This window comes from Falco punctatus (assembly GCF_963210335.1).
Source record: "Falco punctatus genome assembly, chromosome: 3".
In the NCBI taxonomy this organism is placed as follows: Eukaryota; Metazoa; Chordata; class Aves; order Falconiformes; family Falconidae; genus Falco; species Falco punctatus.
In genome coordinates this window covers 19,668,100-19,695,981 of record NC_137582.1, presented here as the reverse complement: position 1 = coordinate 19,695,981, position 27,882 = coordinate 19,668,100, and the positions used below count along the sequence as shown (strand labels likewise).

General features: G+C 40.7%; 1 protein-coding gene across 1 annotated transcript in view; it reads right to left on the bottom strand.

Annotated features, from left to right (window-relative positions):
- Positions 1–27,882, bottom strand: part of SNTB1 (syntrophin beta 1) — a 116,277-nt gene that overhangs the window by 41,806 nt on the left and 46,589 nt on the right. Inside the window, exons 2-3 of the mRNA XM_080378348.1 lie at positions 16,337–16,553; positions 829–1,036 (exon numbers count right to left, since the gene is read on the bottom strand). Coding sequence (XP_080234474.1) covers positions 829–1,036; positions 16,337–16,553 — 425 coding nt within the window. The remainder of the gene's footprint in view (positions 1–828; positions 1,037–16,336; positions 16,554–27,882) is intronic.

Here is a 27,882-nt window from a genome sequence, read left to right as displayed (position 1 = left end):
GAGGCAGAGATGCTCTGAACAGCCACCCAGGCAGTATCTGGATAGGAGGTATTCTAGGCACAATCCTAACACTGTTACCATAGCAAATCCATACTTAAAAGTTGGTGTAGTGCCTAAACAAATTCTGAGACTACTGATTTAAAACCAGATTGTATACTGATACCATTCCTGTGCATTCATGGGTCAGCTTTCCACAGGTCAATAGATCCCAAACTACTTTCAAACTGAACACCAGGTTTCCCTTGTGGCATAAAATATTTTGAGACTCAAACTGTGCATGACACAGGGTAAGAGCTGCAACTGCAAGCTCAGCCTTCTATAAAGCTCAGCTCAAATGCAGGGTTACAATTAAAGAACAAGCTCCCAGGCGCAGCAGGGACACCACCTCATGCTCCAGACCATGCTCAGCTTCTGCAGCCAGGCATAGCAGAGCGAGGATCATGGACCAAGTAACTGGTTATCCCCCAGGCTGGGAACTCACATAAGTGAACAGGAGACATAACAGCAGGGGAGCTTGAGGCTGGCATCAGTTTTTGTGACTCGTGTCCCATGCCTGAACTTGACAGATGATGAGACTTTTGATCTCCCAGGAAAGTCTTTGCTAACTTGCATACAGAAGCGAAGACTATGGGGACCTTCTAGTTTTTTTGAGTTTTTTTTTTAAAAAAGCACAAAAATTGGCATGTTAGGAAAAGAAAAGTCTTAATGGAAAGCTAAAGCAAAATTCAAAACCTCGTTTAACCTCTACACTATCAGACAAGGCTAAATTCAGGAACAAAAAGGGAGAAAGAGAGAGCTTAGAAATGAAAATAAGAATGTTTTCTTTACCTTTTCTGCAAGCCAGCCTAGATGCCTGATCTCTCGACTTCCAGCAATCCCTGTTTTACCCAGCTGGTCTCTGACCTCTGCAATCACCCTGGGGATGAGCTCATTGACACTGGAGTGGATGGCATTGAACCAGGCCTGGGCTGTAGCTGAATCCTTACTCCTGAGCACCACGGTGTGCTTGGCATCGGGTGAATGAACTTCAATAAGTCTAGAAAAATGGGGGGGGGGGGGGGGGGGGGAGGAAAAACACATTCACTCAGATACCATTATGCAGCTAAATTTATTACCTCGCTTAGTGTTAGCAATGAATTAACAAGAAGGATACTAACATCAAGACCTAGCACTAAAAACTTACCTTTACAACACATGACTAGAGTAGGATCATCTTAACTGAAGCCAGGTCTGTACTGGCATTATGGTAAAATTCTTGAGAAGGTGATTTGATGATGCAGATGCAGCCCCACATCTAGCATGTCAAGGAGTTTCAAATATAAAGGCAAGAAGAGCATTAACCCATTAACATTCACCAACATGGCAACCACCCAGAACTGCCCAACAGATGACTGCAGATGGAGAAGCCAGGGATAATCTGATGCCTTCTTTAGCTGGATATCATGGTACACCCAGAGCTTCTCAATCTGTTTATTTTACACATACAGAGCTAAATGAAAACCACCTTCATCCCAAATGGAGGAGTTTTCTTAGGACTGTGCTGTGGTTTCAGTGACACCAGTAAGCATCAACCAGAAGCCCACGACAATTGTCCTTCACCAGGAGTTAACAACATCCTCAGTGTTCCATTTAGATCCTGCTAACAGCGGCAGCAAGAAAGTGCTAATTGCAACCATATGATTGCTTCTGGCAGGCATCTTTTACAGTTTTCCACACTCCTGTGGAGAAAGATGGGTTTTTTCCAAAAAAACATCCTTACTAGACAATCCTTCAGGCTTCCACCCCACCACTGTCGTTTGAAAAGCACAAATCAACACAGTTTTCAGGAAAAATGAATCCTGTCCATCGCGGTTATGGGACCTGTGCCAACACCTTTGCTAACAACAACAAAACAAATATGCTTTGAGAGACAGCTGCAGCTATTTTCAGCTCTGTTTTCAGTGAAGTTATTAGTTATTAGTGAGGCCTTGTGTGCTCTTTATAGCTTTGTGGGCCACTTTTACTTGAACATCTGTTAAATAACCCACAAAGTAATAGTCTGGTTTATCTTTATGTAGCAATTATAAAACCAAGCCCTGGTCATTGCCCATCGCTCAACTCCCCGTCACATTTGTAGTTTTTCATTATACGTGTACAGTGCCTGCCCCTGAATGTTACCCACGCAAATTCAACCTGGGATCTGAGCCTAAACACATATTTCTGTCCTGTGTACTGCTGCCCGATCCCTGGGACGCACAACGATTCCTTTCTGTAACAGAAAAGTAATTAGTTCAGTGGAATTTGTTCAGGTTGTGGCTCAAAATAGTACTGTAAAGCAAATATTTGTTACACAATTATAAAATCCTGCAATTTGAAGCTTAGCTAACAATTAAGAGGTTTTAATTAATTGGTTAAATCAGAGCAGAATCCAGAACAGAGGATGACTCGACCTGCACAGCTCTCTAGGGCTCAGAGAGCGAGGATTGTCGGTCTCATGTTTGTCCATTTTGGGAAGGGGAGGTCTCCACGTAGACATCGCTCTAAAGATAGAAAAGGTCATGACTTTCCAAACTCAGCAGCTGAACTGTTCAGGGTCCTAAATCACTGTTTGGATAGCTTAAAGAGTGGGTTGATTTTTCAGAAACTGCTGAGCCAACACAATAACGCATGTTTCCTCAGTAAAGCTGCTGGAGTTCAGCACTGTCTGAAAATAAAGGCTTTTATTTAGCCGCTCCAGGATGCACCAAGGATTCAACTTCAGGTACCGCAAGGAAAATTCCTTGTCAGATGATGCAGGTCTGGTGAACAAGAAAACTATATAGACAGGCATGTTCCAAATCACACTCTTATTTTTTTGAACGGCAAAAAAAAAGCCATCTTCCTTAAAGTTATGATTTAGCCCTTTGCATCCAATGATCATTACACTCATGCACAGCTACACACCCTGGTCTGTCTTCCCATCAGAAACACTGCTCTCCCACTGCTGTATGAACTTGAGTTTGAACTTGTTCTTGTAGGCAGCTATCAATAGAAACAAACTGTACAGGTTTGGATTTTCAAAGTACATAGTGGCAATCAGTGAAACATTGCTTATTACTTACAGAACACTTTTTTGCAGGAGATCTCACAGCATTTTATAAATGCGGTCAGTGACAGCATCCCCATTTCACCACTGAAAAAGTGAAAAAGTGTATAACCCAGACAAGGCAGGGAACCAGCACTCAGGATTTTCTGCACTCTACATCCCATTTTAATACTTCCTTTAAAGACAAAGCTTATTTGGACAGCACAGCAGTATTGTGCTGCTTTTGAAAAATGTTAACGCGCTGTATGGATTGCATGAAACAATGCTCTTTACAAAAGCTGTGTTTTCTGTAAGGGAATTCTCACCTTCAAAGTCACCGTGTATTGTGCAGTAAACAAAGCACTGAAAAAAAGACTATAAAGACTCAGAAGAATGTGCTGCTTCTTCAGTTGCAAAGGAACAGCAGCTAACTTGTGTAATTTCTTTTTAAGTTAGAACTGTAGCAGGCTTTGGTTTAAAAACTTTAAAAATGAATTATCTAGAGCTGGAAAAGCTTCCAAATGGCAACTCGCTACCCTCCATTTTGGGAAACTCTTAAACTCTTACTTCAGCAAATAGATTAACACACAAACAAGTATTTTGCTACTTGGGCCTTCATCAAAGTTATTTCCCTTGATGGTGGCTATTTATGTATTTGTACAACAGTTCTGTCTCCCAAAATAATGAACATTTAGACAGCTCTTAACAATTGTTTCAGGGGTTCTAAACTATGCATATTGTAATATATACACATCCTACTCTGATATCAGTGTATATATTCTAGTATAGATATGCGCACGCACACACATACCAAGCCCTGCTTGCAAAAATACTTTTAAAATATCATCCCTCAGTGATTTCTAATGGGGCTATTTTCAGGACTGCTTGTCAGTCATCAAAGTTTGATGGTGATGCGCTAACAACTGCAGAAAGTCTACCTCACTCCCTGAGCTGAGTGACAGGAACATTGGACAATACATGCTACACTTCTCAAAAGTGAGTTCAAAACAGGAATAAATGCTGCTTTGACAGCCCTAAAACTGAATCCTTTTATCCACAGCACTGGTCTTAGCCTGAAGAATATGTCTGCAAGCATCGTTCCTATGCAAGCTGCTAGGTAGGGCACCTTTTTTATTCATCCCTTAAGGACAAAAGTCTAAATCCTCAACTGTCTGAACTCTGCTACTGGCTATTGCTACAAGATCTGGGCACTAAACTATCCTTAGGAAACCAGGCTTGCAGATTTCCACCAAAAAGCCACAACTCCTGTCTCCGCAGTCAACTGGGATTGAGATACTACAAGAAACTTAAACTCTTCCTGGAAACCCATGGGCTCTGACAACAATCAGATGCTGAAAGCACTGCATCCCTATAAATTTTTCCCTTTTCTGCCTTTCAGCCTACACTGCTTTGATTCACCAGTCCATTTGGATGATGCTTTTTGTATAACAGCTGACTGATGGCATTTCCATATTTTTTGAAAAGCAAAAAAATAACAGTGACCTGAGTAAACTCCACACTAAAGCACTTTAAATGTTTCCAGCAGTCCAGTCATTGTAGCTTTGATTTGTTCCTTGGCTAAACTGACCACCGCTTACTGACTTCTGTTTATCTGCAGTTCAGTGATAAAGTTCTCTTAATTCCCCACTGAATTGAAATATTTAGGGCAATGCCACAGCTGTGTTTATTCTCACACTCCACCACAGTTATGTAAATACCGCATATGGAGCTGTTTCTGATAAAGCCCATACCAACCCAAAGGAATTATATGTTAGCTCTAGATGGCTGCCAAGATGTGCGGCATCTCTCCAGCTTGGCAATGCATATGAATGATATCACATTTTCTCAGAGATCATTTGGCAAACCTTATAATAAAAAGAGTAATTTTCTCTCTCCTTCTCAGAGTCCCACTGAGCTGAAGAGTGTTTCTAGCATCCCCTTCTCCACCCCCAGAACACAGGGGTGACACAAAACCCGGCGCCTCCAAATGCTGTAACTTTGCCTGTACGAGGCCAAAACTTCCTCCCTCACTTCATCATCAGTTTTTACTTTGCAGAGGATCAGAAGAACTTGAAAGCAAATGTTTGATAGGCCATACTCATTCCACATTTGATAAGGCCTTTTTCTGTAGGAGTGATCATTATCTCAGAAATACCTTCTATCAAATCTCTTGAAAGCACTTCTCCCACCAGCATTGGCTCAGGACCAAATCAGGCACTGATTTACACTTCATGCCTCTTCCCGGGTCAGATTATGCATTCAGTGACCGATTAAAGCATGGAGAAAATCCCTTGAAGTTAATGATAAACTGGAGCCTGAGTTATTTGTGTCCAGCACGCTATTTTGATTTTGCATTGGCATAGCAAGGAACAAAACACTCTGACACTGACTCTGCAAACTTAGAAAGGGATCGAGGGCCAAATGCTCACTTCATCTTCTCCATCACTCTCTGCACATGAAAACACGGCAAGTAATTTTGTTGATTTCTGAGAGTACAAACACAGGAGCCTTTCCAGCATAAGGGGGGGATTTAGAGGAACACAGTCAGAGGTTATATTTACATAGTTGTAGGTTTTGTTGTAAAGAACCCTGTTGGGGCTCTTTTTCAATTCTACAAGCAGCATCAGGAGATGAATCAGGAATAAAATACATTGAAATTAAGCAACAGAAACTTTGGGTTTAGTCCTCAAGGAAAATATTGCATAGAGAGATTTTTAGTCTTGCAACAAATTCCCTGGCATACACTGAAGAAGCATCTTGATCTGATGCACCTAAATGGAGGTGAAAGAAATTTTACCAAGCAGGTGCTCTTTGGCAATTAAGTGGGATTTTTCTATGCCAAAGTCTGTCGGTCCCCTCACCATCACAAGTGTTCAGGCTGTATTACCAGTTACTTGCTGACTTTCAACTTAGAGCAATAAATACAACATAGATACTTGTATCTCATTGTAAATACAACATCGATGCTTGGGAGCTAGACTAGACTAATGTCCGAACAGAGGGTGTATAAATCATTAATAAGCTGTCACAGCTGATTTCATTTTTATTTACCAACAGCTGGGCTTTAATAAAAGGGGTATCAGCAGAGTTGTGTTGCATGCAAGTAAGGAAGGGGTTTGGCTCTGTAACAGACTTGGTCACACCACCATGTACTCATTCCAACTGATCTGCAGAGCACAGCACACACTGCATTATATACCCAGAACAACAGAACAACTACAAAAATAATGTAATAGTTTAAGTGTCTATGGATATTAAGGAGCAGAACTCTTTCCCACATTGCACCTCTTATCTTTTTCTTTCTTGAATTTTTCTCTTATAGTCTGGTTGTAATAGTGCTGAATACTGGTAACGGAGGAATACACAGTCCGGCCGTCTTCACAGTGGATTCAGTACCAAACAATGGCAAAAGTGCTGTTTCAAGGAACACTGAGTTCAGTTACGGGGGGTGGGGGGGGGGGGGTGGGGGGGTGCGGTTTGCAGGAAATTACTTCAGAAACATGGTGGGAATTTGATTTAACCTTTAAAAGATGCTGCCTGAAACTTTAAGACCAGAAGATGTTGTGATTGGTGCGGTCATTACATTGATCACAGCTCCCTGAAGTTACTCAGCCACAGCAAGAGGGAAAGTATATTAATGCTAGGGGGAAAAAATTGTTTTGGCCACAAAAGCAATCTGCACCTCTAGCAAAGCTACAGCCAACCTCAAAGAACCTTCTACAGCAAAGCAAACCTTCTGCAGCTGGACCTGCAAGAGCTAAGCAAAAAGCAACTTACTGTAGCTGGTAATAGTAGTAAATGACCCCTTCAGATTGAGAAGACAGTGGAGAGTCTCATGCTTCTGCATAAATAAGAGATCATGGACTTGGAGGAGGATTAGATGTCTTCCAAGAAGGAACACCACTGGTGCTGTTGCTGGTAGGCAGTGTTGTAGTAGGACCCAGGAGAAAGAAGTGGACTTGATTCACAAGCATGGATGAACACTAATAGGGAAATGGGACAAATGAGTAGGGCTGCTGACAGATCAGCTTTGTCTTTCAGACAAATTGTCATGGGTGAAAGTGTCACCGGAAGAGACAAACAGCAGGTCCACCTCATCTAGCAGAATGTGTCTCAATGTCTCATTACTTTATACACCTCATTTTTGGCTTCCGTAACCAAGCAATCCCAGGGATCAGTGCTTAGTGGTGGAGTGAAGCAAAACAGAAACTAGACTGTTCAACAACCACAACAACAAAACCAAAAATTCCTTCTGGATCAATTGTTGGCCTTTGAATGCTGGGGAGAGAGCACGACCTGGAAGCCAGTCTCCTGGAGATACTGCCAGCCCCTTCAGGGACAGTGGGCATAGGTCACCTCCCGGCACTTTCACTACCGACAGTAAACGCATCTTCCAATTGAATAGACTCAGAAATTGATGGAAAAGTCATGAGAACAAGTATTAACTTCAGCTAACTCTCCCTGATTCCTATTACAGAAAAACGGAATTTCCATCGGTAGAAATGCATGAGAAAGCTAGAAGCAAGCCCAAGGTATTAAAACGGCAATGACTGCATATACAACTTAAGCGCTAAAGCCCAGCCTCAGCACCTACCAACACTGAGCTGGAGCACCTATGATGGCAGCCCACTACCCAAGGCTCATGCTGTGGCTGTAATTTGCAATTTGCTGCCATACAAGTAACTACGCAAGCTGCAGGAGGGAGCAGCTTTGAATACATCTGCTGAAAATCTAGCTCGTTGATTAACAGCAGGTCAGGCCAGATCAGAGCTGTAAGACTGAAATCCAATTTGCACACCTGCTGATAAGCAAGGGAAAGCACAGCGCTGAGCACAGAACAACAGCCAGGCAGGAAAAAAGGTCTCGAGTTTGTCACTAACTCCAAGCCATAACGCGAGGACTGTGGGAATGAGGAGCATGGCAGGAAATGAAACCTTTGCATATCAACTTTCTTTGTTTGGCAGATCTCAGGGGTGTTAAAATTGCTCTCCAGTATTGTTTAGCAGCAGCTTGGATGTTAGCACTTCACATACCTTTACATACAGACACACATAAAACATGATTAACTGTTTTCCTCCTGTGTCCTGCCCTGCAGCACTCACTCTGCTCTTCCTTTCCCTTTAATGTGTGACACATTTCTTGGAGCATTTCTCTTTCTCCACCTCTTCAGTGCTTTGATTTTTCTCTCTCTTTTTTGGAAAAAAAAAAAAAAAAAAAAGTTCACCAAGTAATGCCTGCTGCAGTTCTTACTCTCATGGTCCATCGTTTGGCTTCTTTCTCTATCACCTTTTCTTAATTTGTTCCCCTCCCTTCCATCCAAAATTCATTAACTTTTTCAAAACTCCCCTAACTCAAGCAGTGGCTGAAAAAAAACCCAAAAATACGACAAAAAGCCACCAGCGTATCTTCTTTTTCTCCATTAACTCATTATTCAAATATTTTCACAGAAAAGAAAGACTTTGGTTAGAAGTTTCTTAATCAAAAATCCAGCTGAAAGTGTTTTGCCAGCCTTAGTTACTGCCACCTCCACACCACGCACATCCTTCCTTGCCACCCACTCACCCACATGACACATTTTACTCCTGTCAGGTCACATTTGGTCCTGTTCACACACAGACACACACATATGCAAAGTTGTATTTACACTCACATGTCTGCATGCATGCACAGACACCATTTTTGAGTAACACAGGCAGGAGGTTTGCCCATTCTTATTTGATTTGAGGGGGAGATGTGAAGGACACCAGGAACTCACCCGCCTGGGCCCAGAAGAATGGGGAGGGAAGAAAGCACCATGTCATCATATCAGGGGAAAATATGCAACTTGTTTTTCAAGAAAATGAGACATGACTAATCCCAGACTCACCAAGACCTGCACAGATTGAAGGTCAGTCACAACATGCCATAACTAACCAGTTCTATACTGGTGTCTCAAAACACCCTGAAGGAAAACTCAGGGGTTTCCACTGTGTCCCCAGATCCTGGCACATTTCCCCAGCGATTTGCTTCTCAAACTGCTGCCCAGAGACTACAGCAGGTCCTTAGGGCATTAGAAAGACACTTTAACAAGATTTAACAAAAAAAAATAATAAAATTAAACCTGAAGTAAATAAAAGTAAATTAACATTTGAAGTTCAACCTAGTTTGCCAATGCGTTTGAGTAAACGAATACCCTTGAAGTTGCTCTGCAGAAAATGGCCTTTGGGTTGTTTGGTGGGTTGTTTTTTTCTTTCAAAAAGCTTAGCTGGTGATTTGACTCAAGAGACCAAAATTCTCTTCTCTACAGAAGGGACAGTCCTACAGAGGTGTCTGATCTCAGTGGCCTTCCAAGACGGTTGAGAAGAAACTGAGGTTAAGACATAAATTCATATGACTCAGAGAAAAACTGATGACCTGTTTGGCTGGTGGAAAGTTTCACAAATGATGGAAAATAACTATTCCTAATAATGAAAAACCAAAATACAAAATTCACCCTTTCTGCCTAGAGGCTTCAGAGCTCCAGCTCCTACAAGGTTGGAAAACTGCCCCTTATCAAGACAGATGACTGCTTCCAAAATGCACCAGCAATTCCAGAGCTACCCAAAAAGCAGATGATGTAGATGATAGAGGACTGTCAGACAGCCAAGCCCACCAATTATTAATTCTAGCAGTTAATTATTTGCCCCAATATTCTGTTATAAGAAATACAGCCTTACAGGTCTCTAATCTGACAACCCTAGCTCTGAATGCATTGACCCTGGCTACCAAGGAGAGTCCCACAGCCATGCAATATTTAGAGAGGACATGTTAATGTATCAAGGAGGAGGAGGAGGCCTTCCCATCTCCCAGCCATTTATCCATCCCACCACTCCACTCCTCTCCCCTACACCCCAACCTCTTCCCTCTCTTACCCTCAGCATACTGAAGGGGATGCTGCAAACGCCTTTTTATCTGTATCACCTAACTTCTCTCAGCTTGAAAACAGAGAACACTAGATAAATTTGAAGTGCCATCTACTTATTCATCCCTTCCAGTAAAGAGCAGATTTTGGGGGCAGATTAGCAATTACAGTACTATAAACAAGAACATTACAAGAAACATCCAACTTTACACAAAAGGGGGACTTAGATCCATAACAGTAAAATAGTTGGGAGTTAAGATTGAAAATGCACATTCACCTTGATCTTAAATTCACAGCCCTTTGTGGACAAGGAGGTGAAGGGCTTTACAGTAGTAAATCACCCTTCTATAACAGACCAGGCACACTGCGATAGCACAGCACAACAGGGTGGTTTAAGGATGACAGGAGAGTCAACCAGGGTTTCACCCTAATTATCATCATTTTTGTTCTTTTCTGGATTTGAATTCCATCCTTTCAAGTTGCTTTACTTTAATGTTGAATTGTTGATTTCTTCCCTAGTTTAACAGTAATCTAAACAGATAATAAACACAGCCCACTAGAAAAAAAAAAAAAAAAAAAAAAAACAACAAAAAAACAGTAACAAAAATTCTTGATATAAATCAGGACTTTGACTCCAGCAGGCTCAATGCCTTCTTCAAAGAACTTATTCATATTCAAATAGTAAAACATGTCTGTACCAATAATAATAATGAAGTGCTATATGCCTTTCATCCAAGGATCTCAAGCTGTAGCTCACAACAACACTGCGAATTAAGTACAGTCTCCCCATTTCACAGAGGTTTTTGTCTACAGCCAGAGAGCAGCCCAATAACAGCACAAGGAGCAAGGCACAAATTCCTTAGGAAGGTGTGAAGGAGAGGGTTTTTTTATACTGGTAATGCACCCGTTATAGTATCATTACCTTTGCTCTATCCCCCATGCATGCATAAGTCCTTTTTCTTTTGCCCACCTACTCATGGTAACAGCAAAAACACCCAAGTTTCCTAAACCAGAGGCCAGTCCTGCTAAATCTGTACTATCCATTAGGAAGGGAAGATTTCCACCTCCCCAGGATGCCCCATAGAACTGCTGGTGTCCAACCCAGGGCTGACACAGCTCCAGCATGCTGCAACAGTGCCAGTGCAATGGTGGAAACAGTTCATCACCTCAGTCCCACGGCCAGGGATCAGCCTTTGCTCAGCACCTCACTCGATATGTGCTTCTACCAGTAGCAAGTGCCACTGGCTGAGCCCAGTGTTATCAAACTACCTTTTAAGAGGCCAAAGGCAAACCTCAAGATAAACAGGACCTATGCTCTCGAAGAGCAGCTGTAACTCATCGTTGGTACGATGGGCATTCTCTGTGCCAGTGCCCTGTCCTCTGCATGCCCCACACCAGGTATGTGACTTGGGGGATCTACTCCATCAGTAGGGAAAAAAAAAACAGTCTGCAAAACAGCACACCCAAACCACATTGTTCTTCAAGGAGAATCCAGCCTTTGCTTTGTATACCAGTGGTTGCTCGTGCCTGGCAACATCAAAATATAGACCTGTTTACCAAGTAGGGAACAGGCAGGATGGAGGCATGAGCCAGCCCATGCTCTCATCAACAAGATGTCCAGACTCTTCTCCACTGACTAACACTTGCCTCCCCTCCACCTCTGTCACCTTTAAATTATACCAGCATGAGCCTGAAGAGGTGCAGGAACTAAATGGCTTTCATTCCTTCAGGAGAGACCAGAGAGAAGGGACCTATAACAATCATCTAGTCCAACTGCCTGACCACTTCAGGGCTGACCAAAAGTGAAAGCATTATTAAGGGCATTATCCAAATGCCTCTTAAACACTGATAGGCTTGGGGGATTGACCACTTGTCTAGGAAGCGTGTTCCAGTGTTTGACCACCTTCTCAGTATAAAAATGCTTCCTAATGTCCAGTCTGAACATGTCAAGTCTTGTAGATCTTACAAAGAAAAATAGTTGTGCGGTGGATCAGTAGTGAAACTAGGAGTGCTGGCAGGTCCCAAACTCACGTGGACGTCTTTTATAGAGTTCTACTGAAAAGGCATGGAGTTTCTACTTGTACTACAGATGCTGCCTATAGAAATCTGCCTCACAGCTGCAAATGCATCAGAAAAACATTCAGCAAGCCAATTTTCAGATGGTATTCTCCTATAGTAGTGTCATAGATCCCTGACTTCTACTTAAAGAAGTTTGTCTTTTTATATCATCTTCACACCCTTCTTCTAACTTCTTACATTTGTCATCAGTATTCATGGCTCAAGTTTTTTGGCACAAGGACTAGTTTTTACTATGTCATATTAAATGTAGTTGAAACTCAGTTTTTAAAGAAGCTTCTACTTTTGTTTTCATGCCTTATTATAACAAAAGTAAATACATCCAAAATCATCAGAATTTCTTTTATATTTAATGTCATTTCAAAATCACACAGGGCTATTTCATGCTTGCATCAATTACATGCTTATACACCAATTACAATTCAAAATGTTAAACCTCACTGACCATGTTTCTGGGCACTACTGACATTACAGTATATTAAATAATGTAATAATCTTTTTTAAAAAAGAATATATGCAAAAGGAACCAGGTTGGGGAGCAATTGCAGTAGATCTTGCAAATACTTCTTTCAGTGAATCAGTACTTCCCAATGCAAAAAAAAAAAAAAAAAAACCAAAAACCAAAAAACAATTAATCAACATAATGAAGCAGCTTAAGTCTATAGTTCTCTTTGGAGTAAACGGATCTCAGTGTCTTGCCCTGCCCTGTCATCCTGGGAAGCTCAGGAAATTCCCAGATGCAGCTCAGTGTGCAGAGCCCAGAATGCATGGATACCCACCAGTTCCTCTGCCATCTTTAAAACATACCTGCTCAATTCTACCTGCTGATAGTAATTCTCAGTCCAACCCTGAAGTGGACAAGAGAAAAGGAAAGTTCCTTATCTGTTTCTCCATGCGTCCTCAGTGTGAAGTCTATGAACTGCACCCATGCTTGCCGCGGTGCTACCACTCATTGCAGCTGGCAGCCAGCACCACTCTGCTGGGAATTTGTCTTGGCTCATTTTTCCTAGCTTCAAAACCAAAGGAAACCTTTCCCAACAGAAGGCCAAATTCTGCCAATGAGTAACTTGATCCTTAAGACTGGCTCCCAGCTGAAGTTCACTGTAAGGATCACGCTGCTCTGGACTTCTGCCATTGGAAAAATGTGATTGGTGCATACCAAGTGCCGGCAGGATCAGGCCCAAATCTCCTGGGTTTAGCTGAATGAAGCATAAGCAGGATTTTAGGGGGATTTCAAAAGCAGATGAGAAAACCTTTTCTGTCCACACAGCATGGCCTCATTCCTTCAGGGAATACTGTCTCCTGTGCTGTGTACAGAAGTACCTTTTTATTATGTCCCAAGACTTTAAAAGCATCAACAAATTCCACCTCAGAAACTAATTCCCTTTTTTTTTTTTTCCCCTCCTATTCCTTGATATCATTACTACAAATTGATGAAAAGGTTTTTATACTGCAGCAAGTTTTACTGCTTATTGGTATTATTAGTCCCGTATATCCCTTCACTGGGATGGGATGCTCCTCTGTGAGGTCTGACATTAACCTTTAATACTGCCACTGAGAAGGACACTTATCAGTAAAAATGCAGGCAAACAACAGATTTAAGTAGTAATTATTTTAACCTGGTTTCTTTCAGTCTAAAATATAACAATGGCCTCTGCATCTAGAGGAGAATGACACAGATGTCACTAAGATGCTCTGCATCTTTTCTCCAGTTGCCATGTTTTTACTATTAAAATAATTTCCCTACACACTAAGTTTGGCTTGTATTGAGAATCTTATAATGAGAAAAACAGCTTTTTTAATCAGGCAACAAAGAAGACAATTCCCTACCTCCTTCAGAGTGAACCTACAGGCAGGTTAGGTGAAAGAGACAGCTGATAGCCACTGGCTCCAAAAGAACCAAACTTCACTCCTGCTCTGAAATATCAGCCTTACCAAACCATCTGAGAGTAGATACAGACTTATGAATTTCTTAACAAGGGCCAGTCTTCAAGGACAAGCAGAAATCCTATGCAAGGCTACTAACTATAGTGGGAAAACCATATGGGTAACCCCCTCCGTGCCTGTGAAACTCACCTTTCATCCCAGCTTTCTAAGAACTGGAGATGATTCAGTGCCAACAAGCAGGTATTTCCTTCTGGGTCCCTTAACATAAGTATCTGCTCATGCTGAACATCAAACCAGTTCAGCCTTGTCCCACAGTCCTGCCATGACATGATCTCCAGCCTGCACTGCAGAAATATCTGCACTGTAAAACTCATGCTTTCTATGTCCACACTTGATCTTAGATGAAAATTAGCTCAGCTATAGCCCAAAGCAGCCCTTTTATGGCCAGCATATGCTTTGGCAGCCTGTCAGCAGTGCTCTTCTAAAGCCATCCAACAAAGTGACACCATCAGTTATAAGATCTATGTGTGTCAGGTCACTGGGTTATGAAACAGAAGTGTCATAAGCATGTAAGGACATGATTTGGGCTCTGCTGTGAAAGAAGATCAAATTATTTTTGCAGAATCAGATTACTGTCTTGGGATACATTCCAGTGGGAAAAAGGTTGCTGCACTGTAACAGCATTTCTACTGGGAAATATCACTTCCAGTATTCAGAATTGATAAACCCCCTTGAATTAGGTAAAGATGCGAATCAATAGGATTCTACTATTACACTGCAGCTAGCATGATGGTGAGGTACTGTGTGCTTGGATGGAAAAATACAGCTTCGGCTGTACACTGCACTGTGCTGGACTACAGTAAAAATCAGAAGTCACTCTTTCCACAGGACATGACAGCAACAAAAATATGAAAACCATGATAATAAGCAATACGACCCTCCCACACATTACTTCCTGGTAACAACTAAGAACACACACATTCGTAGCATGCTTCAAAAGTCAGCTCCATCGCAGAACTATCAGGAGCAATGTGTGTGTGTCCCTCTGAATCAGTTCTCCGGGCCTTCAGACAGAACTGAGGACCAGGAGAGTGACAGAAGCTGAGAACTACAATATGATAAAAAAAAAAAAAAAAAAAAAAACGGGTGGGGTGGGAAGGAAATGCTGAAAGAGTTAAGCCAACAGGTGTAAAGCATCATTACACTGAGCTGATTCAAACAATGTGACCTGCACAGGTATTTTTAAAATGCACTCCGTGGCAGAAAGAACAGCAAACTCTCAGGCTAGCGATAAAGCTGTCAAACCTCAACATCTTAAACTATACAGATATAAATGAAAAAAAAGTGGCTGATAGCAATAACCATCTTGACTTAAAGTTGAGAAAGACTGCTAAGGTAATTGCTGTTTTACAGTTGCACTTCTGTAGTAGTCAGTTATCACTGACCATGGTGGTAACTAGTTGGCGAGATGAAGAGCAGAAGTAAAGCAATGCTAAACAATAAAGCAGGGAGAGGAACCTTAAAAGAAGGTCAGACAAATATAAAAAAAAGAAAGAAGGAAAACTACAGAGATACTAATAAAGTTTCTGAATTACAGTGCAAGAGATTACAGGGGAGTCCATTCTCCCCAAACCCCCTTCTGCTCTCCCCTTTTTCTTATCCTTCTCTTCAAATGAAAATGTTAACTTTTATTTATGCCTATATGTAAGTGCCAAGAATCAAAGGCATTACACCCAGCTTCTGGGCAAGCCAGCACATTACAGAAAAACAAAAAGGCCATTATTTGGATGGAAGAATCAGTCTGTATTACTGACTTGACCGGTCCCTTTTTTATTAGCAGCTGTTTGAGCGGGGATCAGAGAGTGTGCTGGTGTGGTGCAGCTGTTCCACATATGTTATAAATAAGGACTGGTAAAAGCTCATCCTATTTTTAACATTATGAAAAAGAAACGATAAGAAGTCACAGAAATTCCCCATTAATGCCTTGCAAGTGGAACTTTTCTCGACTTTATTGCCCAGAACTGAATGCACAAAACAGCCCATTCTTAAAATAATATTCATTAAGTAAGAAAAAAAATGCAATTTAGTGGAATTTGATTAAGCCAGCCTGGAATATGTAACAAATTAGTGTGTACAGTGTCTTTTCCTTCAAAAGCAGACACTTAATCATGATGAAAAGAAAACCCTAAGATTCTACTTCTTAATAAAAAATGCTGAATTACTGCACTGAAGAGTTTCTCTACCACAACCCAAAAGCTGAACCCAGCACCACCGTGACTCAGGCACCTGCACCCATGCTTCCCAAACCTGTGCCTGCTTGCCCCTCACTGGGTTGATGTGTTGGCCAGAGCACCATCACCAGCTCCTGCTCACCAACCCCAGTGCTGAAAAGGTCAACAAGAATTCAATGCGAAGGCGAAATCCCAGCCCCAGGCAATACCCCTGCTTACCTGTTTTCGGGGTCTGACACTGCCATGTTGCGTGTCACGTAGCACATCTTGAGTGGTATTGTCTTTTTGTCTCGGTGGATGGAGAGTGAAAGCTGTGACAGTGGGTCAGTGGAGGCGCAACCCAAGCGGGGAGATTCGGGGGGAGGTGTCTCCCACCCAATTTCTGAAACAGGGGAGCCTTTCTTCACATAGGGGGTTGCTTCTCTCATGTATTTCACTATGGAAAGGAGGGGAAAAGAAAAAAAAAAAAAAAAAGGAAAACAATAAATTAATGGATATTCAGTAGTTGCATCCCACATGAGTTCTTTGAACTGCTACCAATCCTCAGGGCTGTTTATTATTTATATTCATCCAGCATCGCGACACTGAAGCAAATACAGAAGACTGAGATCTAACTGCTGCCACTCACAGTATGGTGCAATGAGTAAAATAAGTAAAACAAACAGAACAGGCGAAATAAGAACTTATAGCTAGCGTAAGGCCAGAGCCATCCAACCTCTACAAGACGAACCTCACACAGGTATTCCTGTGTACGGAAGCCATGAGCTGGCTCAGGTATAGGGAAGCTTTTAAGAAAGACATTCAACCAAGTGACAGTGACTTTATTATTTCCCTAACTAAAATGTTCCAGTGATATTCCCAGTGCTGCAAACTCACATCTCACTTCTGGTTCACGCTTGTCAGTGTCCCGCCACTGATCTTGACAGCTATTTCTGCTAGCTGGGAAGCAGTTTTAGCTGATCTACTTGTGTGTGTATAGATATATATATATGGATTAAATAGAAACCGATTCACCTCAGTCTTCTCTTGAGAAAATAAAATTGAACTTGAGCCTTTCATGAGAGTGGAGGTATCAGATTAGATTTCTTCTCAGCCTCTTCCAATGCTTTTTTCCAATATGAATAGGGAAGAGTGAATGTAGGATTCCCAAATGATCTTAATGTATTCAAAAATCAGTATGTCCTTTACACTCATACTTTGTATTCCCCTCTTTATGGAGGCAAATATTGCAACATTTTCCCTGGTTTTGAGTTCTTTTGGCTGTTCAGGATCACTTTTGCTTTTGCTTTTCATGTGCTTAGCAAATCTGTCAGCCACAGTTGTTTTTCTTCACAAACCTGACAGAGCTCAACCAAGAAAAGAGCTCACATTTAAGCACCCTGGTTAAATGTATATGTCCAACGTACACAGCTGTGGCTGTCGAACTGGCTATGCCACTTGATTGTACCCATGACTCAAAAGTGACGATATGAACTGAAAGGGTAGGAACACTGTGAAGTTATTTGGGAAGTAATTAAAATCCTGTGAGAGAAGATTTCAAGGAGACTGTGCAGATCATCGTGTTTGCTCAACTGAAGAACCTGGGAAGACTGAATAACAGAAAGATGGGCAAGTTACAAAATGGCATTGTGGTGAAGGAGGGTTACATTAGGGAAAGCAGACTGAAGTTTTTAAGTTCAAAGTGAAAGCAAGGGAAATATTCAGAGGAGTGGAGAACAACTATGTTTCTGTCAAAACCACAGAGAAGGTGAGTAATTTCAGTAGCACTATTTTCAAGGCACTTCATAACAGCTTTACCAAGAGAGATACCTGTGCAAAACTATAGAGTCCAGGCTCTGTGAGCATCTATTGCCATCTTTTCTCTAACACATTGGTATTGCTTGCTCTCTCCTTGTTCAAAAATCTGTTAAATCTAATTTTAAGGACTTCTGTGTTTACGTATTTTACAAGATACTCCCCTGTGAGAAAGATTATTTGTGATTTATCAGAAATAATGTCCTACAAAACTGCTGTTTTGATTTCTTTGCCCCATACTATTCCGAGTAATTTTTTAAATTAATTTCTTCTCTGTCAGAAAAGAGCTGGCACGGGATTCTACCAGGCTTCCAGAAACTATTTAAGGCAAAAGGTGTTTAGACTGACTTTTTGATCTTTTAGTAGACACCTACCCAGAGGCCATTATCTAGAAACCTGTGTCACCTAACACTCAAAAACAATGTTCATCCTTGGGTACTTCATGAATTCCCTGATTTTCAAAAGATACTAAAAATAAGCTGGTTTAGTCAATGTCATCAGATACTGGTTTTAGCAGTTGGCATTTTGGTTTGAATGTATTCATAGCCTTTGGGAAACAGAGAGACTGAACACATACAGATGTGGTGAATCTATTCCTGTATACACTGCACGAGTATAACTGTGCCATTAACTTAAATGGGAGGAACAGCTGAAGCTGTAAAAATCATGTTCAACTGCAAACCAAATTTTGTTACCTTTAAAATTAGAGATTATCAATTAATGTGTTTAAAAAAATAATCCAGTCAGCTTTTGAATTCCGTTATAGAGACATGCTAGCAAATGTGATGCTAAATAAAGGCCCAGGTCTCAATAGTGTAGGTATTTCATCTGTGCTATTTTCATCCTTTTTCAGCTGCAGCTATATGCATTCGACCTGAGCATCTTTTAATTAAGGAGAGAGGGGCAGGAGGAGGAAGGAAGATGAAGTGAAAAACTTGGCTCTAAACCTAAGCAGGAACACAAAATGTGAATTTAATTCCCCAGAGATGGGGACAAAAGAAAAAAGCCCCGCTTTCCGTGTGCCAAGAAGCCAAGTTTCCATGCGACGCACCGGTGAATTTGTGGCAGGCAGCTGCGCTGTTTCAGAAACTCCTGTGAAAGAGGAAGCAGGAGCAGGACAGAGCAGAAACACAACGTTCTTTCCACAAACCGAGTCTCAAACACAGCAAAAGCCAAGAAAACTACCTTGAGGAAAAATGTCTTATGAAAACTCCTGCCAACTTCTAAACTTCCAGACATCTAGTTTCTACTAACTCTCAGTAGGAGATGGTTGCTCAGCCCCAGAGACTTACAGGAATAAAGACCCATTAATATACTGGTAAACTGCTGAACACCATTTTCCTACAAAATTCTACAGGAGACTTAAAAAAAAAGTGCATATAATTTTTTCTGACAAAAAAAGTATTTCAATAGTTTTCTACTATTTAATTCCTTCTTCATACTAAATATAAGCACAGCTCTCCGGATTCATAGCTAAATCCTGCTGGTTTTACAATCCAGACTCTATGGCTCTTGCTTATTCAAATATGTTTCATATTTTAAAAGACCCCCAAATGGAGACATATAAATGCACAAATGGAATATGGGAGTGAACAGGTGGCAGAACTTGGTCTGTTTATGTAATTTTTTTTATTTTTTAAATATCAGAGCTACTGTTTTCCATTTGTCCCATCAACATCTATAATTATATGTCCATAACCAAAGTCCACTTTATGAATTTAGCTGAAATAAGGCACACACTGTTCAGATGATTCATGTTTTATCAGCAATTATTTCCTATTTACCTCTAAACTCTGGATGCAAATACTGCACAACACTGTTTTATACCAATGCACAAGTAACCGTACTACACACACAGCAATTTATGGTGACCCCAAACATGTCTACATTTTGCAGTCTGTCCATTAACTGGTTCTTAATCCACATAGTAGAAAACAAGCTGATACCAGTACATACTATAGTCATATTCCTATTCCACACTGCACTGAGAATCTTGGATGTGGCAAAGTTAATGCATAACTTAAGTTATACAATCCACTTCCATCATCAAGTTTTAAAACCAGAAAAAATATGATACAGATTATTGGACATTAAAGTAATAATGTGGATAATATTCTGTTTTCAGACCATTACACTCAAGAACTAGATTTCCCTTCGGATACAGTAGCACAAATCCAGGTACAGACTGAAAAAGAAAGCAGCTATAGAGAACACTGTTTTTATGTACTGCCAATGAAACTACCTAATGGATTAAAACCCCCAAACATTTAATGAAATTAAATAAGGCATACCATTGTATAACAACTCTGAATTATAACTATCCTATAGGTAAGTGTGTGTAATGTATATATATGCCTTCAGAATAGATAAATATGTCTAATATATATAAATACAAATATTAAATATATATAAATATGCTACATTATTTAAGACCATGAGAATGTACTCTGCAAACACAGAAATCAACATGCAGGGGCTCAGCAAAAACTCTAATGGCTTCACTATTACAACTCAATTTACTTATAGACTGTCATTTCAGCCAAGAGTTGTCTAAACTCATCCATTTGATGCTATAGCTCAACCTCAGAGATCCTTATATTCAGTATTAATTAATGGCCCCTACCTTTTTGGTGCACCACTAATAAGAAACTGAGGTCAAGCAATTAAAATTCCAGTCTCCAGAGTGTCCCTCCCCACAAAGAGGAAGGGAAGTGGCAATCAAATGAATTAATCCACTGCTACACACTGAAATATTTTGTATTTATTTTTTGATCTGCAAGTCAGGCAATGTAGCTTCCAAAAAAGCACTTCATTAATATGCACTTCTGCCAAGTCCCAAGTCTCCACAATTAATCTTTTGTTACCGTTCACAGATGAGTTTTCTGGGGGGAAGAAGCAGGCTTTTAGGAAAAGAAATACTACAGACCAACTTGGTCAGGTTCTTGGCCAGATGCAGTTCTGAGGAACTGGGACTTTTCTGGCACATTCAAACTGTTTCCCAGGAGGGAAGACAAAGACCACTGAAGAGAAGCCAGCACTCCCGAGCAAGGCTCTTTCATTACTATAGGAATGAGGACAGGATATGTAGGTTTACAATATGAAATCAAAAGGAACCTGCCCAAAACTGCTCAAAGAAAGATGAACAAGGAATTCCCCTTTGCAGAGGAAAAGTACATGATCTTCTCTTTATGCATTCTTGCTCTCCTAAGTACTTGGAGACAACTACCAAAGTAGAAAACACCACCCCAAAACCTCAAGGCTACTTTCAAAGTGTGCACTAATGTTACTAATACCTATATCCCCAAAAAAGACAGGTTTTCTGAAGTTCCCATAAACCAATCTTTATCTGGACTAGTTTCTGCCAGGGTGAAAGATGGCCCAGGGAAAAGAAACTAGACAAGTCTTCCATCATATTTAAGATGTTTTAAGACTGCATGTAGGGATCAACCTTTGGAGCCACTGAAGCCCACAAATTGAACATGATGAGATCAACTGCTTTTATCAGCTTATTCAGTATGAAGGGACTGTTTGACTTGTTTGTGGTGAAGTGAGTACACCAGACCATGTGCAAGAGTATTGCAGGCAGCATGGCATACAAAAACTTTTCTTGCAAAAGTGATTCTTGGTTAGTTTGAGAAGATCTGCTAATGTAGAACTAGAGGAGGCCCAAACTGCAGGTATGCAGTTCCCATCTGGAAAGGAGGAAACAGATGAAGACAAACATTTCTGAGGTTGTAGGCAGCACCACCACAAGTCTAAGTTAACAACTCAGAGAAATGCAACAGCTGCTGAAGTGATAACATCCCAAGAAAAAAAAAAGAAAGGTGGACAGTAGCAAAACCTAGAAGTAATCACTGTAGGTATGTGGTCTTCAGAAAGGCAGATCAGCCATGTCAGTCAATCACTCTGCACAGTTGTGTTGTTTCATTTCATGAAACATCAAAGCACAAAATTTGCAGCCTAACGGTTTTAGTAAGGCACAAACAAAAATGCTCCCAATGGTTTCAAAGCTGGTTGTAACTGAAAGAAGTCTTGACATAAAATTTATAAACTGTGCACAAGCAATGCCGACATAAATGCAGTGTATTTTACACTACTGTCAATGGAACAGAGATTAACAGAGCTGGAGAATGGTCTACTGTATTACAATTAATTCAGTATCATGATAATAGAATTTGTCTCCTAGGTTTTATGTTAGAGATCAAATATCTACTAAACTCAAGCAAACTGCACACCCTACAGTGAAGACATGTATAGAAATGAGATGAGAATCTGCACAGCTGCTGGTGCCATCATCAAAACTAAGACCCAAATACTTGATGAAAAGAGTTTATGAATCAGATCATCTACGAAGATGTCACATGACCCTTTCAACAGCTTTAATATGGGCATAAACCAAAAACCAGACAACAATCCTTGTGAGTGTTTCCAGTCCGTTTCCTACAGAAACACGTTACTACGTTCAGACAAGTAACATCCATTAACATCCATCTCTTTTCCCCTCTGCTGAAAGTGATTTGAAATAGTAAACCTCTTGATCTGCCAAAAGCATCAGATCTCTACCTCTGGGAGATGATACAAATCAGTTAAAATAAACACCTTGTGAGAATACAAATACCCTTTATGCTCTGGCCATTTCTCATACTGTAGAGAGACTACCATGTTCTTCTGTTTTTTAAATTAATTCAGTTGAATTCAGTGTATGTTGCTTCATCCCTTAAAGAGACAGCCTGGGATCTAAACTGTAAGGGGCTATTTAAAAAATAATTTTTAAAATACATTCAATGTATGCACTTATTATATAGAAGACATGAATGAGTGTTTTGAAAGAGTAACTTCAGAAAGATCCAGGAGACAAACATGCTTTTAAGATAAAGTTTAACTGAAGTAACAGCCTTAGCAACCAGTGCCAAAAGGCTGCTGGTAAGCAACCAGGCTTCAAGTTCAAGCTTTCAGTGGACTACAAACAGGCTAGGTGAGAAAGACCAACAAACGCATTTTAAAAACATAAAGAATACTTTGCTGTGTTCCTTTAAATTAGCAGCTGCTTTAATAAAAAATATGGAACAATGTTAAGCAGTGCTGTAAGCATCATCACACGCTTACACACAAAAAATGAAGGCAGTTCCTCTTCAAAGCACCATGCAATCAGTAATTCTGCATGGTTAAGAGAATTTCTTTGTCAATGAGGTAAGAAGACTTGCAGCCCGGGCAGCAGACCAAGGGATCAGCACGTCCAGTCCCCCATCAAATGAGATAAAATGGGAGAAAACAGGCTGCTCTCAGGAAGACATGCAAGGGTGCAGTCTGTGAAACCTCATGGCTGTGGTAACCTGAATAGGGCAGTGACCAGCCGCACTATGTTATCTATAGAAGGTCTCAAAAAACATTACTTGCCACCAAAGATGTCTTAGAAATCACGAACACCTGTAGGAGACTCAGTAGCCATTCTCGGCAAGAGCCACAGGCAGCCCCTGTGGATGCCTTCCCCTTCCCACCTGCACTAGGGACCTCCCTTTTCCACTCTGATTTCAGCATCTGTAGAGCTGGAGATTACAGTCCCGGGCCATCTTATGCTTCTGTGTAACACCAAAAATTCTTCAGAGAGTTACTTTTCCTCAGTTTCCTTTCCTCAGACTTTGCTCAGACTATGATGCAGGCTAATTCAGCCACTGATTCCTTAGGCCTGATGTTCCCCTTTTGTAAACACCTCTTCAACCCTTTCTGAGTTTCCTCAGTGCAAATGCTTCTAGAGCATGAAGGCTTTAAATGTTTTCTTGTCTTATGCAGCATATCAATTTTATCAACTGCATAACCCAGTGAGTATTAATCCATTTTCATTCCTCCACAAAGCCACAGTTTTGTACTCGACATAGAGCATGCATAAGCAAAGCACACAACACACTCCCTCATATTAGCCAAACAGCCTGAAAGCTTCGCGTGCAGTCAGCATGTTCCACCCTCTTCTCCCTGATGTCACTGGGAGGGGGTCACTGCTAACCATCCCCTTTCAGCTCCTCTGTGAGTTATGTTACCAGGTTGTAATAATAAAGTCTGTGTTTGAGGCTGACAGCACGCATTCCCAAAGAAGCAGGACTAGTTCATGCTTCTGTTCAAAATAGATTAATGGAAACACAATATTGTGTCACATAGAATCACAATAAAAGCTGAGGCTGATCACTGGCCTGGTTCAAAGCTCTAAAGATATGACACTTGCCAGCACTTGAGCTGATGGAGTGATCAAAAGCAGTCACAGGTTGTTGGTAATCTAGTACACAAACATTTCAAACTGCTAAATTAATAATAAAGACAGACTTTACAGTTGACGTTGCTCAATACTTTCCATTACAATTTCCATTACTCATACCTACTGCACTGAATGTGTTACAATTTCCTTCAAGTGATGTAGTTCACTTTAAATTTCAAGGTTTCTGTTTCAATAAATTGGATGCATTCAGTTCTGGGTTTTGATGTCACTAATGATAAATGCATGAATTCTAGTGGCAAGATCCCATAAGTTATTCATCTGTCTTCCGAGAACTTTACACACTTCCCCAAAATAAATGCAGACATCTCTCTCTCTTCATAATCTGAAAAATGAATTGTAGCGTGCAAATATCCTGTAAATCCCAGAAGTACAATGTTTGGTTAAAAAGGAGATGCTTACAGCTTGATTTAGAAGGAGACGCAGATGCTACCTTTAAGAGCTTTTACTGAAAAGAAACACTACTTAGTGGAGAACAGGGAGCTGTTACATTACACAGGTGTCCCCTAGCTAATAAACGAAAAATTGAAAAGGACTACTGTCAAAACCTGCAAGCAGTAGCTATACAACTTACTACATATTTGTGTAAAATGTGACACAGCTCATTTGCTACATTGTTATGTGACACTATGAACTCTACAATTAGAACTACGCACATCTTTTATAATGGAAGTGGAAAACATCTGAAACAGGCAATTTGGTAGCTGAACATGGAAATTAGCAGTCACATTGTGAGAAAAAGCATTGTGAGACCTGTGAGTCACTCATTGATAATTAAACAGGGCTTCTGCTTGTCTCCATGGCAGAAGGCTTCATAAGTTAAAATATTTCAAAAAAAGTTTTAGTCACATGATATTAGTACCAGGTCGTCATACTCCTTGTAACTCTACTCGAAGTACAAGAGAAAAATGTGGCTTCACATAAGGCAGGGTCATGGAGCAAAATACATTTCTTCAGTGGACTTGCAGTACTCAGACTCCTAAGAACAACCTCCTACCCAGTATTGACACATATTATATTTTGAAATATTTTATCTAAATCTCAGGAGTAAGTTGATTCAGAATTTCTCATGTGCTGCTCATGCTTGTTGTTTCCCCCTCTCTGTTAGTATTTATAGATCCCTCTCCAATCACCACATGCTCAGATGGAATTCAAGGTGTCTGGCATCGCCAGCATGCTATAATTTTTCTATTTACATGAGTAATCTCAAGTGTCAGAACAAATATTTCTACCGCTAGTGATTATGTGAAAAATACATAAGGGCATTACGGTCTTAGAGCATGCTGTTATTTCAGCAGTCACACAAATCATTAAGTAGTACAGGAGAGACTGAAAATGGCACTCACCGAGGGAAATTATTATGCTGTGTATGATTGTACCTGTTTTACGGATGGCTAAACTGACACAGGCAAGTTAAAATTCCTTCCTCAAAGTCAGGCAGGAAGTCAGTGACAGTTCTCAGCACTGAACTTAATTTTCTATCCCTTTATGACTTTTCATTTTTAAACAACCCAAAAAGATTGCAGCGTCAGTGAAAACAGTATTCACAATGCCTACAGTCTTCTTACGGGAAGACCTTGAAGATTTCATAATTTATTTTGAAGAACAGGCCTGTAATCACTCGCAAAATTTCAAAGTGCACTGTTTCTATTCTTCACTGGACAACACCAAGAGCTTTGAAAACGAACAAACTCAGAGCAGTCACTCAGCTAAAAACCTGCCATATCTGCTGTGGCTGGGCTATGCACCAAAAGGCATCAGATCACCATACAAGTCCTTACTTTTGCAAATCCTTTAGTTTGCAACCTTATCAACAGGAGAGTCCAATGGCCATATCCCGAACGCCCAAGTGCCAGTGATTATAAATACTTACATCTATATGGATACAGGCAGATAAATACAGACAGATAGATAGATGTAATATGAACACTACTGAAGTTCAGTGACTTGAACTGAAAATTCCTATGAAACCCCACCTGCCTGCGTAACTCTGGAGGTCCCCAGATCAATCACGGGGAGCTGGGATGAGTCCTCGAATGAAGTGTGGCTCTACACCTACCTCCTTGCTGGTCTACAGGCTGGGAGAAACCCACTTGAAGCAGACAGACTGCTTGCTGAGGCACTGGAAGGGAGACGAGACCTCACATGATACCACCTCTCCTATTTCAAGTAGTGGAGGAAGCAGGACTGTATGTCCAGTAAGTAAGGGCAACTGGCAAATGCCAAAACGAGAAGGACAATGAAATATTAAACTGCATTCTTGTGCCTCTGTGCTTGGGCTTCCATTTGAATGGAGCCATTTTCTCCCAGGGATTAGTTTTCTCAAGGAATAAACTACCAAAACCCTAACAACAAACTACAACAACTGAAGAATAAGCATACCAGTCATTAGCACCAGCTAGAAGGTATTCAGAAAGCACCGGCACTTTAGAGCACAGGAAATTCTCAGAATAGCAGCACCCAAAGAGACCAGGACTGAAACCCAGCCACGCTGCCACAGGACCATAGCATCAGGTGCTTCCATTTGCAGCTCAAAGTCTCTTGCCAAGAGGAACAGCTCTTCCATTCTCATCCACAAGGAACTTTAGTTACTGCATCTTAAAAAATGCCAATGAATCCTGATGGAATACGGTCCACCTGGAACTCCAGTGCATAATGCAATTTGGAGGTAAAAAGAAAGATTTTTCTTTTATTTTTTTATTCTTTTTGGCAGGTTTGTGTTTTGTAAATAGCATCATTTAAATCTATTCTGCAGACAGGATCTTAGAAATGAATTAGAGAACACAGGGAACAAGGGAAGCAGTAAAAATCCTCATAAAAATCCTGAATTCAGAAACTGAATTTTTTTCCATGAAACAGTTTTGTGGGGTGCTCTGGAAAATACATTCTCATTCAAATTCATCTCTTTCTCTACAAAATAGACTTTGAATTGACATTTTGATTAAAAATGTCTTTTAAGATCAAACTCTTTTTCTAATATACATTGCATGGAGCGTCCCCCAGCATCCATTCTGTCAGATGGAAAATTTATATAGCTATGATTCTATTACGTTTCTTGCAGTGGACTGGGCATTTAATCAATGAGACCAAAGAGCATCTAAATAGGGTTAGGCTTCAAATTCCTTTCAGTGAGAAGTTAAATCCCCATTAGCTTTGAGCCATAAGCCCCCGTGGGTTTAGCATGCAGCTTAAAAGATAACTCTGTGAGGGGTCACGGCTCTTTACTGTAGTACAGAAAGCCTATTTCACAGATCACCCTGCAATAATAATGTAAATATAATCCTGTTTCAGTGGACACTTTATCCTTCCAGAAAACAAGCAATGTTTTCTGTCCCAGAAAAAAATCACATTAATCTTCAATTTAAGGGCAAAGTAATTCCCTGCTTCATTCAAGCCCTATTACAGAGCATTACTGCGACTCACCCAGTACCATGCCGATGCTGGGGCCAGCACGGTCGCCCCACCTCTTTGTAGGACAAGACAGACACAAGTTGCTCTCAGCAGCTGCTGAACAGCAAGTGCAGTTGACTCAGCACATCAAAACACATTTTCTCACTATGCCAAATGCCAGTTTTGACTGTTCCACATTAGGTCAAAGCCAGGTTAAAATAGTACAACCTATTGTTTTTCAGAGTCTGCAAACTGCCTGCCAAGTACTTTTTGGTCAACTAGTAGGGGAGGCTGATAAGAGAGGCTGCAAAAGAAA